The sequence below is a fragment of the Lagenorhynchus albirostris genome, chromosome 14 (assembly GCF_949774975.1).
Source record: "Lagenorhynchus albirostris chromosome 14, mLagAlb1.1, whole genome shotgun sequence".
In the NCBI taxonomy this organism is placed as follows: domain Eukaryota; kingdom Metazoa; phylum Chordata; class Mammalia; order Artiodactyla; family Delphinidae; genus Lagenorhynchus; species Lagenorhynchus albirostris.
This window is the reverse complement of record NC_083108.1, coordinates 62020308-62036790: the sequence shown is the minus strand read 5'-3', so window position 1 is coordinate 62036790 and position 16483 is coordinate 62020308. Positions and strand designations below refer to the sequence as shown.

Below are 16483 nucleotides of genomic sequence, written 5' to 3'. Positions count from 1 at the left end.
TGCAACAGGATCCAGTTTATTCTGCCTTGGAAGGGTGGTCCTGAGAGTGGCAGGTGCCACCCTGTCCTGGGCGGAGGGAGGGCCCAAGGGCTGGTTAAGGCCAGTGGCGGGAGAAGCGGGGGGTACGCAGCCCCTGGAATGCAGTGAGGCCAGGCTGAGGCCCAGAGGCAGCTGTGGTAGGCCAGGGTGATGCCCCTGCTGCCCAGGGTGGAAGGCACCGGGCTGGGACCAGGCCATGGCTACAGGGCCGTGACCCAAGGCCACACAGGCACCCCGGGAAGTGGGGCACAGGGTCACAGAACACGAAACATGAAACACAGGCATACAAGTAAGCACGTGGACAAGTGGGCACAGATTCACAGGCCAGAGGAACACCCGGTCTCAGCTGGACACATGGACACCACGGTGGTGTCATACAGACCACAGGGGACACATGGACCCGATGGCCACAGGGGACAGCCCTGGGCCATGGACTGTAAGGGACAGGAGAAGGGGGCCTTTTGGCACGACTGCACTGCAATTATGAGAAGGGGGCGCTGGGAGCAGCCCATGCGCAGACCCCGGGGCTCAGTCTGTCTTCCACACTTTGTTGAGCAGCTTCACCACCTCGTCATAGATGACGAACACGATGGCCACGTCCAGGCACACCCGGCCCAGGCGGGGGACGGTGCCCTTGTAGAACCTGAGGGGGGAGGGTGAAGAGAAGATGAAGCTAGCGTGTCTGGAAAGTGTGGGTGGGTCCAGAGATCCGAGGGAGGAGCAAGAGCAGAAAGAGCAGACTCCCTGGGGACAGGACAAAGGGAGGGCCTGGGATGGGTGGACAGGAGGTGAGGTGTGACCCAGGTGGAAGGCGGGGGCCTGGGGTGGGGACGGCAGCCCTGCCCCTCCCCCACTCACGCCTTGGGCCCCTCGTTCCTCAGGATCTGCAGGCCGCAGTCCCACGTGTTGCGGTACTTGTGCGCCTCCAGGCCCTGCAGAACACCAGCAGCTGCGGGATTCAGCAGCCAGTCCCACCCCTTCCCGGTCCCGCCCAGGCCCCGCCCCCACCTGCATCCGGGTCTTGATCACGTCCAGAGGAGTGTTCCCGAAGACACTGGCTGCGCCCGCGATGGCTCCAAACACGCCAGTGATGAGCGGGTTCATGGGCTTGTTGGGGTTGTCCCCTGGATGGGCGTGAGGGCTGCGATCAGAAGGGGACGGAGGACAAGGGCTGGGTTCCAGGCCTGGAGGTAGAGTCTTGGGGAACAGACGCACCTCGGTACCAGTTGCGCAAGGAGGTCATGACGAAGAATCGAATGGCCTGGTTGGATCCCTGCTTCAGCACGGTGGCCGTGAGGCCCTGGTACGTCCCCTTCAGCCCTGGGGTAGGCAGGCACTGCGGTCTCACTGACGCCTCCAGGCCCCAGCCCGCAGGAGCGCCAAGGCAGGAAGGGGAGGTGCCAGCTGTTTCCAGCCGGACCCAGGTCCCTAACCCCACCTGAGGGTAAGGCTGAGTGGCTCACCTTGTTGCCGCACGATCTCCCTGACCCCGTGGAAGAATCCTCTGTATTTGGGGCTGGGGGAGGTCTGGTCATGGATGAACTTCACCTGAGAAAGAGGGAAGCAAAGGCGCTGGCTCCCAAGGGTCAGGGCAAGGGCACACCTGGCCTCTGAGACACGTGGCCCCAGGAGCAAGAGGGCCACCTTACCGAGGAGCCTCTGCCGTCATGTCTGCTGGTTCTTCCCCACAACTTAGGCAGCAAACACGTGTTACCTTATGGTTTGTGCTCGTAAGTTTTTTAAGACCTTGTCTTCCCACTGCCTCCAGAATAGAATCCAGTACACAGAAGGCTCTTCCAGTGGGCCTCCTGCTCCAGGCTCCCCAGGCAGACCCCTGCCCACCTTGATGGTCTCCACCGGGCACAAGACCACCACCCCGGCCCTCTCTCACGCCTGTCCCCTACCGAGACCTGCCCACCTTGATGGTCTCCATGGGGCACACGACCACCACGGCCTCGGCCACACCAGCGCCCAGGCCGCACAGCAGCCCGCGCGTGCTGTCCAGCCGTCCCTGGGCGTCCCGCATGTGGTTGCTCAGAAACTCGAACATCCCGAACCTGGGGTGGGAGGCAGAAGCATGAGAGGGGCCGCCGCGGGGCCGGGACTCCCTCCCGCGGCCCCGGGACCCCGAGCCCGCCTCACCTGACGGCCGCCTTCGGAATGGAGCCGTAGAGCAGGGAGCTGAGGCCGCGGTACAGGCCCAGGACGCCATGGTTGCGGACCGTCTGCCGCACGCAGTCCCCTGGGGGAGGGGGCGGTCAGCGACCCCACCCGCCGGCCTGCCCGCCCCCGCCGGCCGCCCCCACTCACCGATGCCCCGGTAGCGCGGTGGGTGCGAGCGCTCGTCCAGCTGTAGCTGCGTTTTCACATACTCGGTGGGAAAGGTGATGCAGATTTCGATGCCACCCGCCAGGCCGCCTGCGGGGAAGGACCGAGACCCGGACCGCGCTGAGACCCCTCCCCCTCCCTCCCGGCGTGCCCCTCCCCTGCCCCCGCCCGGACTTTGCCCGCCGCCCGGGAGCCGGGCCCACGCCCCTCCTGCGGTCCTAGCGGGGGGCCCGGGGGGACACGCGGAGGGGCCCGGGCCCGCCCGGAAGCGCGGCAAAGCCGGTGTCCCGGACCCACCCGGAAACGCGGCGGGGTCGGGTGGGGGTCGGGGTCCGCGTGCGCGTGCCCCACCTGCCAGGATCGCCTTCCCCGGGTGCGTGAGCGCGGCCTTCCCAGGCGCTGGCGCGCCGGCCGCCAGAGCGCGGGGCGCGGGCATGGCGGGCGGGGTTCGGGGCCCGGCGGCGGCCTCGGGTCCGAGCTCCTGCGCTCGGTCTTGGCGGCGGCGGCGGCGCCGATTATGGGCCGGGGCGGGTCGGCCGCGTCACTCCGGGGCTCCGCCCTGCATAGTCCGAGCCCGGCCCTGCCCCCGGGCCGCCCGGAGCCCGCGGGAAACTAAGGCCGGGTGGGCCGGCGGCCCAGCCAATGGCCGCGCGGGCCCGACTGGGCACCGCCCCCGGAGCCCCGCCCCCGGGGCGCGTGGGGCCGCCCCCTCCCTACCGGGAGGGCGGGGCCGCCCCGCACCCAACGCGCCACGAGGCCGCCGCGGGATTCCAGGCTCCGGGCGGCGCACACGGTGGGGAGAGGACCCCTGACAAGCCCTGCTCACCGCCCTCCCCCCACAAGAGGCTCCGCAGCTCTTCTGGCCCCTCCCGCCCACGCCAGCACCGGCGGGGAAGCTCGGCCCGGATAAACAGACTTTCATTTAATGTGCGAGTTACACGTTCTGTCCAGCGGGTCCGCAAAGTGACCCGTTGGGTGGGGGCAGCTCTGCCAGCGCGGAGTGGACAGGGCGCCGTTCCCCTGCGCCTGGGAGTACTTGCGCTCGACTCCCCAAGAGTGCAGGCTCCAGCCAGAGGGCCCAGTGGTCGGCGTCCACCTCCTGCGCGGCGGCCGCGGCGGTTGCCTCGGGCAGTCAGTGGCCGCCCCAGGCCCCGGGCGGCTCAGAGGCTGCCATCACTGGGCTCCAGCAAAATAAATGACGTCCAGGCGTCCCGTCTCCCGTGGGTTCTCTGCGCTTCTGGGGTGACGCGCTCCTTGGGGAGGTTAGTGACCCGTAGAGGGTGCTGCACCCGGCGCCCTCCCCGCGGAAGCTGCACAATGGAGCCGGCGGGGGATTCGGCAGGCCGGGCCTGCAGTGGGCCTGTTGTCTGCGTAGCAGCGGCCTGCGGAAGAAGAGGCCCAGGATGAGGACTCCTGCTGCCCCCGAGTGGCCAGGGGTCCAAGGAGCAGGGTTCAGGCCAGCCCAGACCACACAGAGGCTGCAGGGATGGTGGGAGTTGCTGTTGTGGGGCCCCTGGAGGGCTGGCCAGGCTGTAACCTCGTCCCCACACAGACACCTACTTAGCTCAGTGGGCTGCGTCCATGCATGCCCATCAAAATATTAAGAAACAGACTGACATTAATGCTGGGTGGGCCTGAGTATGGAGGACACAGGTGTGGGAGGCCTGAGGCTCTGTGCTGCCTGCCCACAAACTTCAGGCCTGTGTCCCTCCTGCAGCCTCTGTGTAGAGGACACCAACCGCTCTGACTGCTCACGGCCAGGCCATCCAGGCAGCTTTCCAGTGCAGAGCAAGAGCAGGCTTGTTGCCTGCGGCCAGGCAGTTGGGGGCGGGGGGGGGGGGGACACACAGCAGTATTTGTAGCTGGGCAGCCGCCAGGCATGCAGATCTGGGAAGATGAGGCCATGCCAGTCCAGCAGTCCTGGAGCACTGACCTTTGTCCTCCCCGTCCATCCCACCCTGCCCGAAACCCAGCCAGGGAAGGGCAGGCGGTGTCAATCACTGCCCCACTCCCCTCCCCTCCCCAGGGGACTAGGGGCTACGGGCTGCCCCCTACCAAACAGGAGAGGGGCAGGTGCCACCATGTGCTCCTCTCACTGCCACAGTCTGGCTGGGGCGTCCAGTCTGTCCACCTGCAAAGAGGAGGGAGTGCCGAGTGCCTGCCTGACAGGCTGCGTGCGGGCTGGGCCTGGGGTTGGTGGGGGGCTGGGCAGCAAGCACACAGCCTCCAGGAGAGTTAGAACTGAGGCCGGGCACTCGGGGCACCCACCATGACCTCTGTAACCAGGCAGAGATAGGGCGGGGGACCCTGGTGAACCCCAGCCTCCGCTGCAGCCCTGTGCCTTCAAGTGGGCACTTGGCCGCCAAGGCACCAGAGTGGTAGACAGTGACAGCAGTCCATGGGTGCAGCTGAGTCCTCCTCTGGACATGGGGACACTGCTAAGACAAGGCAGTGCTTCCTGCTTTCAGCTAGTCCAGGCTGCCCATCCCTCTTAAGGAGACCCGTCAACTGACACCTGGGACTCACCCCCCGCAACAGCCATCTGAGGACAAGCTGCCCCCCGCCCTTCCTCCCGGAATTCCCAGATGCTGCCCGTGCAGTGCTCACAGGCCTGTGCAGACACATGGACAGGGAGGGAAGAGGGTAAGGCGTAGCCATGGGGCTGCGGGGTGGTCACACTGTGTTCTCCAGACAAGAGCAACTGTGTGACTGGGACTCCAAACAAGCACCTGGGTGAGAAGAAAGTCACGTGTCCGGCACATACTCAGATCTGGGAGAGACCAGACCAGCCGGGACCAAGCAGAGACAGCCCTCCCCTCCCTCCATGAGACCAGGGCTGAGGAGAGGAGCCGGACAGTCTGAGCTGGGCCCATGGACTCCCCTGGGAGAGCCCAGGGGGTTGTTCCAGGAGGGTTGGCCCTCAAGCTTCCCGGATGAGTCGAGAGGCCCAGGGCCCGATTTTCCACTTGGGAAGGGGCCCTGGCCTTCTTGTCCGGGCCCTCGGCCTCACAGCACTGTCCAGTCGGCCAGGCCCCCCACCGCCTGAGCAGCCCCCCTCGAACCCCCTCAGCTTGTCCCAGACAAGCTCCTGTCCTGCCCTCCAGCCGTCTCTGCTTTAGTCTTCCCCATCAGTGATGATAACCATCTGTTTCTGATGTTCAAGTGCCAAAGCAGTCATCCTTGGCTTCTGTCACTCCACACCCAATCCATGTGCACGTGGCGATGGCCGCCCTCTCACCCCGAAGGATCACTGATGGCCTCTCACTCGAGTCAGCACCACCCGAGGGCTCCCGGCTCCCACCCCTGAAGCCTGTTCTCAGCAGCAAGCCCCTCACCTCAGGTCCCAGGTCCCACTGCGAGTATGACCTGAGGCCTGACAACAGCCCGTGCCCCCCGCCCCTACCCCCAAGGCCCTTCTTTGAACACCTGGCACGTTTCTGCCTTTACCTGCCCTGGCTGCTGACACTCCCTTCAAATGTCCCCAAGACCAGGCCCCTGGATTCCTCTGGGCTCTGCTCAGGGCCGCCTTCTCACTGAGCTGCCTTGATGGCCCTGCTGTGAAGCTCCATTGGCACCGTGGCCCCCGCACCTGCCCCACCCCCAAAACTCATCCCCTTCAAACACTGTGTCTGTCGCCTGTCAACCTCACTGAATGTGAATTCAACCGAATAGGGTTTTTCTGTTTTGCCCACTGATAACCATTACCTGGAATAATGCCCAGCACACAGTAGGTGCTCAAACATTTGCTGAACGGTGAGTGTTCTATTTGCCAGCCTCCGGGCTGCTTCAATACCCTCCACTGTTTGCTTTACAATTCCTTTCGAGAACTTCTACGCAATAGGAAATCTCGTGTCACCGGACCTTGGTGGCACGCAGCTTCACAGGCTCACAGGTCCCCGAGTCCTGGGACTCATTAAGCCCCCCCAGGCTCCTGCCCCTCAGTTGTGGGGGGCGGGGCTGGGGCTCGAGCTCCATGGGAAACACTGCTGAGCAGGGTCACATCTCCAGGCTGCCCTGACCGATCCCACCCCCGTGACCACAGCCCAAGGGAGGCCCAGGCACTGCACACCACGGCATCCGCCTGTGAACCACCCAGCAGCAAAGTGTAACTACAGCACCAGCACGAAGGCCCCACCGTTCCAAAGGTCTCCCGGGGTCCCCCTCCTGGGCTGTTGCACAGCCTCTGTCCCTAAGGCCTCGTGGGTGTGGCTATGGCTCTGTCACCACCAGCCCAGTGGTCTCAGCAAGTCACCCAAGGGTGGTCCCATGGGGACTGATAGGGCTTTTGAAGGTCCCAGGACACAAGAGAGGGGAGGGCACTTGGAAAACCCCAAATACCAGCTGGCAATGGGGCCCAGGATGTCTCATATGCCAGTTGGGGTTCATTTACAGAGGGGTCATCTGCCTACCCTCTGGGTGACAACCGCCCCTTTGTCTGCAGTGCTTAAGCGCCAACGCCAGAACACCAGCACTGGGGCTTTCGCAGGTGGATTCTGAACAAGCGGAGACCTGGTGGGCTTCACGAAGCTGGGGGTGGGGGGATGTGGGGGCGCATCTGACCCACAGGCCAGGCGGGTGTTGGAGAAGTGGGGTGAGGAGGACTCCCTGATCCTGCCAGGCCTGCTCAGGGGATGGGGGTGGGTTTGGGGTGCACAGAGGGTTTGATGGGGTCCCCAGGGCTGTCCATGCGGGTGGCGCTGATGATTATCTTAACTGTACTTGTGCTCCCGGCACGTACTGTGTGCACCCATGATGCTGATGTCAGGAAGTGAAGAAAGAGCCCCTTGTTCTTTATTTGGTTTTTTTTTGAGAGTTCTGTTTTATTCAGTGGAAATTTTTAGGACTTCAAGCCCAGGAGGCAGCATCTCAAGTAACCCTGAGCGAACTGCTCTGAGGAGATGGGGGAGTCAGGATATATAGGAGTTTTGCAACAAAGGGCAGGTAGTCTGCACATCAAAAGATTACTGTTAATTAAAGGAAACCAGATCTCTCAAGTTAAGGAATTTAGTGCTTTTCCATGTATGGGAAGATGCAAGAGTCTGGAGCCCCTTGTTCTTGAGCAGAAGAGGCTTCTGCTCCAAAGGGCTCTGGCGAGGCCATCAGGCTGCAGGCCTCTCCAGGGCTGACCGGGAGGACCACCGCCAGCAGAGCCAACTTCTTGGAGCTTTCCCACCTCCCCGCCTGTGGCATGCAGTACAAGTTTTCTTGGAGCAAGAGGCAGAAAACGCAGATAAAAGTAATCAGCACCCAGAGATGACTGGTCGCTACCCTGGGGCGTGATCTTGGCCCGTGTTTTCTGTGTGATGTGTCACCAGCAAACCCTGGACCCGCACACTCACACATACAGATGGGGTTGTACTGTTTCCCACTGAAACTGGAAACACCCTCTCCTGTAGCTCTGTCTGTTCATTCTGGACAGCAGGGTAGGTAGAGTCATGACATATATACTGTTTAATTAACGCCTTGCTACTGATTGGACATTTTACTCTTTTATTAAACAATGCTTCACACATTCATTGAAGCTAAACCATGTGCACATCTTTACAAACTTTTTCCCACTCACAGATGATTCTGATATTGTCAGAGAGCTTCGAGAATCTTCCTGCCAACCGACCACAGAAAACCAACAACGCCAACTGACACTGATTATGCCAATAAGGTGATACGATTTTAGAAAATACTTTAAGTTGGGATGCTAGTTATAACACTGATAATTCCATGCTATTAGGACAATTTCCGGAGCTGATTAACCAACATGGAGTTCCCCTGGGCCTTTGCTTACAGGGTTCTCCTAGTCATCCCATAGGACAAGGCAGGCTGAGGGTGTGGAGGTGACCAGGGTGGAAGCCAGGTGGGCATGAAACCAAGTTCCCCCACAACCCAGCTCCTCTGCCAAGTTTATTTTATTTATTTATTTTTAAGGAGTGTTTATTTATTTATTTATTTATTTATTTATTTATTTATTTAGGGCTGCGTTGGGTCTTCGTTGCCACGTGCAGGCTTTCTCTAGTTGCGGTGATCAGGGGCTACTCTTTGTTGCGTTGTGTGGGCTTCTCATTGCGGTGGCTTCTCTTGCTGTGGGGCACAGTCTCTAGGCGTGCAGGCTTCAGTAGTCGTGGCTCATGGGCTCTAGAGCACAGCCTCAGTAGTTGTGGTGCACGGGCTTAGTTGCTCCACGGCATGTGGGATCTTCCCGGACCAGGGATTGAACCCATGTCCCCTGCATTGGCAGGCGGATTCTTAACTACTGCACCACCAGGGAAGTCCCCTCTGCCGAGTTTATGATGAACCTCTCTGTCCAAAATGTTATTCCCTTTTCTTGTCCAACACCTGTTCCCTCAAGATTGACACGTATCAAAGAAAAGGGGGAACTGAAACCGAGCGCGACCCTGTGGGGCCCTCCCAGGCACAAAAGCCTTTCCGTGTCCCTGCTTCTTGTTTGTAGGAAAATGACTTCAGCCTCCTAGACCTTCCCTGAGTTCCAAAGGGCAGATTCAATTATTGATACTAATTAGGGAGTGAGGGAATGCAGAAAGCAGCAACAGTGCAGCATGGGGCAGGGGCCCAGCTCCTCCTCATGGGAGGCACATAACAGTCTGACATATACCTCTGAGTGTTTCTGCAAGGAAGGACTAAAGCCCCCACCCAGGTGGAGGATGGTGACTTCAGGCTGAGCACAAGCAGTGGACCCCAGACAGGTTACAGCCATAAGACTGATGATTGAGATTCTGGGAACGCCACCCTGTTACCTCCCCACCAACCAATTAGAGGAAGGTCACACACCCTGCAGACTTCCCCCCAAATTTTACCTATAAAAACTCTTACCCAGGACTTCCCTGGTGGCGCAGTGGTTAAGAATCCGCCTGCCAATACAGGGGACACAGGTTTGAGCCCTGGTCCGGGAAGATCCCACGTGCCGTGGAGCAACTAAGCCCATATGCCACAACTACTGAGCCTGCGAGCCACAGCTACTGAGCCCATGTGCCTAGAGCCTGTGCTCCACACAAGAGAAGCCACCGCAATGAGAAGCCTGCGCATCACAACAAAGAGTAGCCCCCACTTGCCACAACTAGAGAAAGCCCGCGTGCAGCAACAAAGACCCAACGCAGCCAAAAATAAATAAAAAAACAAAAACAAACAAACAAAACAACTCTTACCTGGGGGAGGGATGGATTGGGAGCTTGGGATTAGCAGATACAAACTACTATATATAAAATACATAAAAAACAAGGTCCTACTGTATAGCACAGGGAACTATATTCAATATCCTGTGATAAACTGTGATTAGTTCTCTGATCTAAACTCCCATGTTTCAGTTTGTTTGGCCTCACTGTGTGTCAGGCACATGAACTTGTGTTTGACAACAGGTGTGGTTGGGGACATTGTTGTACAGCACTCGGTGGCCTCAAACAACCCCTCCTCCTAACAGGGGTCTCCAACTTATAGACAATCAGGTCTACTGAGATCTTCTTAAATGGGACGTCCCCCAGAATTGGTCTGAAGTTCCCAGGTGGAAGCAGTGTTTTCTGTTTCAAAGCAGGTGAGTATCTCGCTGATCACACAGCAGCCTGGGCCTGCAGAGCCCTGGAGGAAGGAGCGGCTCCAGCCTGGCCCCACTCCTGGTGTGTGACCCTCATGGCCCACCTGCTCCCACGGGAGGTGCAGGTGTGCTCTGTGCTGCAACCAGACCAGCCTTCTTCCCACTAGCAACCGCCAACCGGGGATCTTGTGCTGTGATTCCCCACCAGCTTTCTTCCCTGGTGGCTTCAGCTTCTACGTCCTCTGCTCCGAGGCCCTGGTGTCCCCCACCTCAGCAGCCACATCAGAGCTGCGCCTGGGGAATGGCCTCAGCAGACCCCAGCTCCTGCCCCACCGCCCTCGCTCCCTCGGTGGTGCTGGCTCTCTGGCCTTGCGGAGAGCCATTCTCTGCCGAGTTCACACCAGGGGCGTGGGGTGAATCCTGATGCCTACCGTCTGCCTTGAGCTCCGACGCCAGCCCTGGGGCTCCCCCACCAGCAGCCATGTCTGGTCTTGTCTGCTCCTCAGACCCAGCTGAGAACCTGGCCTCCCACTCCCCGAGGAAACAGATTCAGCCAGAGGGGCCGCATGTGCTGGAGGTCCAGAGTCAAGTGTAGTCTAAGAAATCTGAACTCTTTTTTTTTTAAGGCTGCACCATGACACTTGCGGGACCTAAGTTCCCCAACCAGGGATTGAACCTGCAATGGAAGTGCAGAGCCTTAAGCACTGGACCTCCAGGGAAGTCCTGAAGAAGTCTGAACTCTTAATGAACCACTTTGTTTTTCTTGCATAATAGTTTATACACTAAAGTAAATATATATTAAGTGGTTTATAAAGAAAAACCAAGAAGTTACTCAGTAATTTTAAAAGCTTACTTGATCTTTTTTTAAAAATTTTTATTGGAGTATAGTTGATTTACAATGTTGTGTTAGTTTCTGCTATACAGCAAAGTGATTCAGTTATACGCATACATGTATCCAATCTTTTTTAGATTCTTTTCCCATATAGGTCTACTTGATCTTTTTTGTAATTTTCTGTTCTGTGCCAGATAATCCCAGTACCCACAGTCTGTCTGGGCAGGTCTAGCTCTTACTAACGGGGCCTCATTTCCTTACACATTTTGTCAGTGTTTTTACGACGAGCTCAGTTTTTCTTGGAATGGTATCTGTCAGAATTCTTTGAAGCCTTGATTGAAGGTAGGTTCTCCTTAAGAGGACTTGTGGGGCTTCCCTGGTGGCACAGTGGTTAAGAATCCACCTGCCAATGGAGGGGACACGGGTTTGAGCCCTGGTCCAGGAAGATCCCACATGCCTCAGAGCAACTAAACCCATGCGCCACAACTACTGAGCCTGCGCTCTAGAGCCCGTGAGCCACAACTACTGAGCCCATGTGCCACAACTACTGAAGCCCGCATGCCTAGAGCCCGTGCTCCGCAACGAGAAGCCACCATAACGAGAAGCCCGCGCACCGCAACGAAGAGTATCTCCCGCTCATCACAACGAGAGAAAGCCCACATGCAGCAACGAAGAGACAACGCAGCCAAAAATAAATAAATGTATAAATAAATTTATTTAAAAAAAAGACTTGTGTTTGTCTCTGGCAGAGATTGGAAATTGTTTTAAAATTAAATTCCTTACTTGAGGTTTTTTTAATACATGAATTTGTGCTACAACCATCTGAGGGCCGGTTGCCAGGCCCAGTTTTGTCCTCTTAATCTAGCACCGTGGTTGCAAAGAGCTCTTTCTGTTCCTTTTCGCCCAGTCTCTCAACAGAGGGCTAGGCAAGGCTGGAACAGCCTTACTCATCCTTGCACTGACCGAGGACACTTTTGTCGGCCTCTACGTCCTGTAGCGAGTGAGCGCCACAGCTCAGTTCAACAGAGTTGGGCAAAAGTCAATCATGTCCCTCTTCCCTCCCGGAGTTTTTTACCTCAGGCTTCTTTGCTTACTTGCCAGCCCACTGATTCACTTTGTATGTTTCACCCTCCATTTTACTGATTCACTTTGTATGTTTCACCCTACATTTTATGTTTTTTCTGGTGACAGGTTTGTGGGTGCCTCAGTCGGCTGCATGGACAAACCTAGGCTATTTTCGCCTGCACAGAAAACCACGCCTGTATGAGGCTGTCAGTCACAGGAAGGACCACAAGAATACAAAGGTCCCTGCATGTCCAGGAAGTACCATGCCCAGGGAGGTGACACAGAGTCAGGACCACCTTTCAGTGCTTTTTGTGCTAATATTTATAAAGTAGGTTGGCCAACAGCAGGACAGAATATCCTGGTCGCCTCAGGCCCCTTAATGCCGGCATCCTGTAATCAATCAGGGTTTACGATTCCATTAAAATATAATTTCACATTCTGTAATTTACTGAACAGCATCTCCAAGTTTAAACACACACACAGCCCTAACACAATACCACAGGCCTTGGAAGCCTTTCTGGACTACAAAATACACCTTTCAGTTAAATCTTGACAGCAGGATTTTGAACGCACCATAATCTGTTTAATCAAGACTTTAAAGTGAAGACAAATACTGGTGAGGCAGTGCGGAAGCACGCTGCCAACCGACCCCCCGCCCCAGGTTGCCATGTGGCTGCTTCTGCCCTGCCCACCACTCCCCGCTATGTCTCCAAGGGGTCCTTCCTGCCACAGGGTCCAATGTTTGTTCACCGTGATTTCCAGAATCTAACACGCGTGGGACATACCAGCCCTGACATGTGCTCGCTCCCTGTTGGGGACTCGTGGGCAAAGAGAAATCGGGAGGGCGGTTTCCCAGGAGGAGCAGGACTCAGGCTGCAGGACACAGGCATGTTCAAGTGAGGGGCGGCGGCAGTGGGAGGGGTTGGACTGAAGGCTCAGGAGGGCATGGGAAGACCGGCCCCGCCTGTAGAGGCTGGTGGGGGCAAGACAGGTTGTAAGGGAAGGTCTGGTGAGTTTGGAATCTGCTGTCGTGGCCAAGTTTCTGGGGCTTGTCGGAGGTAGGCGAGAAAGAGCAGCCGGCTCTGAGGAGGTCTGACCGCTGACCTTCAGCCCCGGCTGTGGACGTGAGTGGCTTCAGCCGTGAGCGGTTCAGCCCTGAGACACGGGGCCTCCCCGAGGCGTCTCTAATGATCCGATAGGACCGCTGGGGGATGGAGGGGGCAGCACGGAGGTAAGCACAGGGGGCACCAGACTGGGAGGGGGACGGTGGCACAGAGGGTGCCCACCGGGGTAGATTCCTTCTCGCCATCCTGCCATCTGTCACTTCCTGAACCCTCACAGCATTTGAAATACACACTGGCTATTTTGAGGGCAAAAATGAATTTCTACCGTCTGAGTGGACACTGGGTGCCCAACCCAAGGTCAGCTCAGGAAACTGCTTCCCTTAAGGGGACCTTCCGTAGTGAGCTTCCACTGCAGACCTGAAGCATCGGCCGCCCCCAAAGCACTGCTCAGAGGACAGTCCCAGGATGGGGTGGGGGTGGGGGGTGGGGCATGGCTATGAGTACCAGTCTCGGTGACAACACGAGGGCTAGCTTTCTCTAGTTGTGGCGAGCGGAGGCTAGTCTTCATTGCAGTGCATGGGCTTCTCACTGCGGTGGCTTCCTTGTTGTGGAGCACGGGCTGTAGACGTGCGGGCTTCAGTAGCTGTGGCACACAGGCTCAGTAGTTGTAGCTCGCGGGCTCTAGAGAGCAGACTCAGTAGTTGTGGCGCGTGGGCTTAGTTGCTCGGCAGCATGTGGGATCTTCCCGGACCAGGGCTTAAACTTGTGTCCCCTGCATTGGCAGGCGGATTCTTAACCACTGCGCCACCAGGGAAGTCCCCATGTCTTTAGACCTCGGTTGGGAGAGGTGACTTGGGGAGCACAGCACCTGCTTCTCCAGCCCCCATCGCAGGGGCTCCACGCTGGAGAGGAGCTGTGTGTGCTCATGGCCGTGGTGGGGACGGTGCGGAGAGGCCAGGGGGGACTCGGAGGAGGTGGGGGAAGAGTTCGTTTCAGCTGCAGGGGGCCTGCAGGTGGGCGGAAAGGGAGGTGAGCCCTCAAACTACACGCCTGAGGTCCACGCTCTGAAAGGCTGAAGTTAACACCGCGTCTGATAGAACAAGACAGTCTCTGTCAGAGGCTCGCGTCACTCACCGACCCACTGAACAGCAAGAGAACAGCAAGACCCAGCGCCAGTACCCCTGGGGACGGCCAGTTCCAGCACATTGGCTGGGTCCCTCCCCGTCTCTGGGCTCCACTGGGATCTTGGAGACTCTTCCAGCCCCACCGTGGCCCTGCTCTCCTGGAAACGCTGCCAGGCAGGCAGCAGACAGGATCTCATAACCACAAGACAGTTTATCATGGCAAAGGCCTGAGTTGTTCAAGGCTGTGCTGGGGACGTGAGACTCTTCAAGAATCGGAGAAAGGACAGTGACGAGAGGCCACCCCTGCTCTCATCAGAAAAGCTTCAAGTTCTTTTCATTGAGTGGAGAGGTGCCGCAGCTAAAAAAGTCTCGGAACTAAAAAAGTCTCGGAAACTCACAAGCAGAGGTGGATCGGAGACACAAAACAAGGGTCAGGGAGGCCAAGCGGAGGAAACGGGTGTGAACTTGGGGGACAGTGGGTCCGGCTGGGCAGAGAGAAGGGGGAACCCCAGAGATTCAGGCAAACAGAGGGAGACCAGGCAGGAAGTGGGGCTGACGCAGCGAGAGCAGGGGCTCCTGCTGGTCAACATGGGGGGCCTGGAATCCCAGCCTACGGGCACCTTAGGTAAATGGGAGCTTAGGAAAGTTCTCCTCGATGGGTGGGTGGGGCTGAGGACCTAACAAAGGGCTGTTCCTGCCCAGGTGACGAGGGCCTAGTGCACCGCAGGCGTGAGCTTTGCTATAGCTGGGCGGTGGCAACAAGAACAGAATGGGGGCGCGGACGGAGGCCTATTAATGTACGAGGCTTCTGATGAAATAAAATTCATATTTTAAGGCAAGACATGCAACATTTAAATAAAATTTTTTCTCTGCTCATTTGAGCCTCCTCCCTTCCCTCCACTGAACATTGTGCATCTGCATTAAGCATGAACCAGACTCCCCAGTGGCAGAAATACCTGTTCAACCACAAAGATCAATTTTTCTCCTTCTGGTGCCAGCCATGTAACTCCTTAGGAGGTAACATTCCTTTCTCAGTTCTGTAAGGGGTCATGATGATCCAACCCTGGCCTTGTAGGTGCAGACGTCTTTGGTGGACTTTATGTACAAGGCCACTATATCATTTCCCTTGAAGACAGCGATTGGTACAGAATAGACTGGTCAGACGACCTGGGGAGATACTGGGCTGGAGTTCTCAGCTTAAATACTTACTGATGACCTTATTAATGTCACTAGCTATATTTCTGCCTATTTTACAAGATTATTGTTTCTTTTTTTAAATAAATTTTATTTATTTATTTATTTATTTTTGGCTGCGTTGGCTCTTCGTTGCTGCACACGGGCTTTCTCCAGTTGTGGCAAGCGGGAGCTACTCTTCGTTGCGGTGCATGGATTTCTCACTGCAGTGGCTTCTCTTGCTGCAGAGCACGGGCTCTAGGCATGCGGGCTTCAGTAGTTGTGGCATGTGGGCTCAGTAGTTGTGGCTCATGGGCTCTAGAGCGCAGGCTCAGTAGTTGTGGCGCACGGGCTTAGCTGCTCTGCGGCATGTGGGATCTTCCCGGACCAGGGCTCGAACCTGTGTCCCTTGCATTGTCAGGCGGATTCTTTTTTTTTTTAATATTTGAATTTTATTTTATTTTTTTATACAGCAGGTTCTTATTAGTTATCTATTTTATACATATTAGTGTATATATGTCCATCCCAATCTCCCAATTCATCACACCATCACCACCCACCCTGCCACTTCCCCCCTTGGTATCCATACGTTTGTTCTCTACATCTATGTCTCTATTTCTGCCCTGCAAACCGGTTCATCTGTACCATTTTTCTAGATCCACATATATGGGTTAATATATATTAACGCATATATATATAACATTATATATATAACGTTAATATATATGCGTTAATATAATGCGTTTTTTTTCTGTCAGGCGGATTCTTAACCACTGTGCCACCAGGGAAGCCCAAGATTATTGTTTCTTTCATGACCAAATGTGTGACTGAGCCTCTGATAAAAATAATGATGACTAGAAGACCTGAAACAACTGACCAAATATATAGTTCTGTAAGATCAGGAATTTTAATAGTGTAGCCCTAGATGTGGGAAGAAGCAACAACAGGGCAATAACGGACTAGTAGGACAGGTGGCCCAAAGGCCTTGGGCTACTGTTAGTTAACAGGGTCTAGTCTGGTAACAGCACATTGAAGGGCCTATCAAGGATATCCTCACCTGACCTGGGAATGAGCATTCCTAACACCATGGGACAAATCCGTCATGAAATGCCTCCCAAACCTTGGTTGAAATTAAGGCTGAAAGGAAAGGGACTGTAACAGAGAGAATGTTGCCCACCACCCAGTTCTACAAGAATCAAGTCATTAACCACTGCAGTCACTGACCTACCTGAAAGGAATTCAGGGTGAAGATTGGGATGAGGCACTTTGTGCTCTGGGAAAACTGGCAGAACTGGCCCTCAGAGACTTAGATATTTTC

The 16483-nt window shown here is 56.6% G+C and overlaps 1 protein-coding gene across 5 annotated transcripts in view; it reads right to left on the bottom strand.

Moving 5' to 3' along the window:
* SLC25A1 (solute carrier family 25 member 1) overlaps window positions 1-16483 on the bottom strand; it is a 36717-nt gene continuing 20234 nt past the window's right edge. Inside the window, exons 3-11 of one of the 5 annotated variants that reach the window (XM_060170282.1) lie at window positions 2665-3749; window positions 2350-2457; window positions 2182-2281; window positions 1958-2096; window positions 1503-1587; window positions 1255-1359; window positions 1048-1163; window positions 898-971; window positions 1-682 (exon numbers count right to left, since the gene is read on the bottom strand). In XM_060170282.1, coding sequence (XP_060026265.1) covers window positions 568-682; window positions 898-971; window positions 1048-1163; window positions 1255-1359; window positions 1503-1587; window positions 1958-2096; window positions 2182-2281; window positions 2350-2457; window positions 2665-2803 — 981 coding nt within the window. In that variant the 5' untranslated portion in view covers window positions 2804-3749 and the 3' untranslated portion in view covers window positions 1-567. Of the gene's footprint in view, window positions 683-897; window positions 972-1047; window positions 1164-1254; window positions 1360-1502; window positions 1588-1957; window positions 2097-2181; window positions 2282-2349; window positions 2458-2664; window positions 3750-4422; window positions 4499-4974; window positions 5097-16483 lie in introns of those variants that run through there. The other 4 variants (XM_060170283.1, XM_060170284.1, XM_060170285.1 and 1 more) reach the window with 4 other exon arrangements.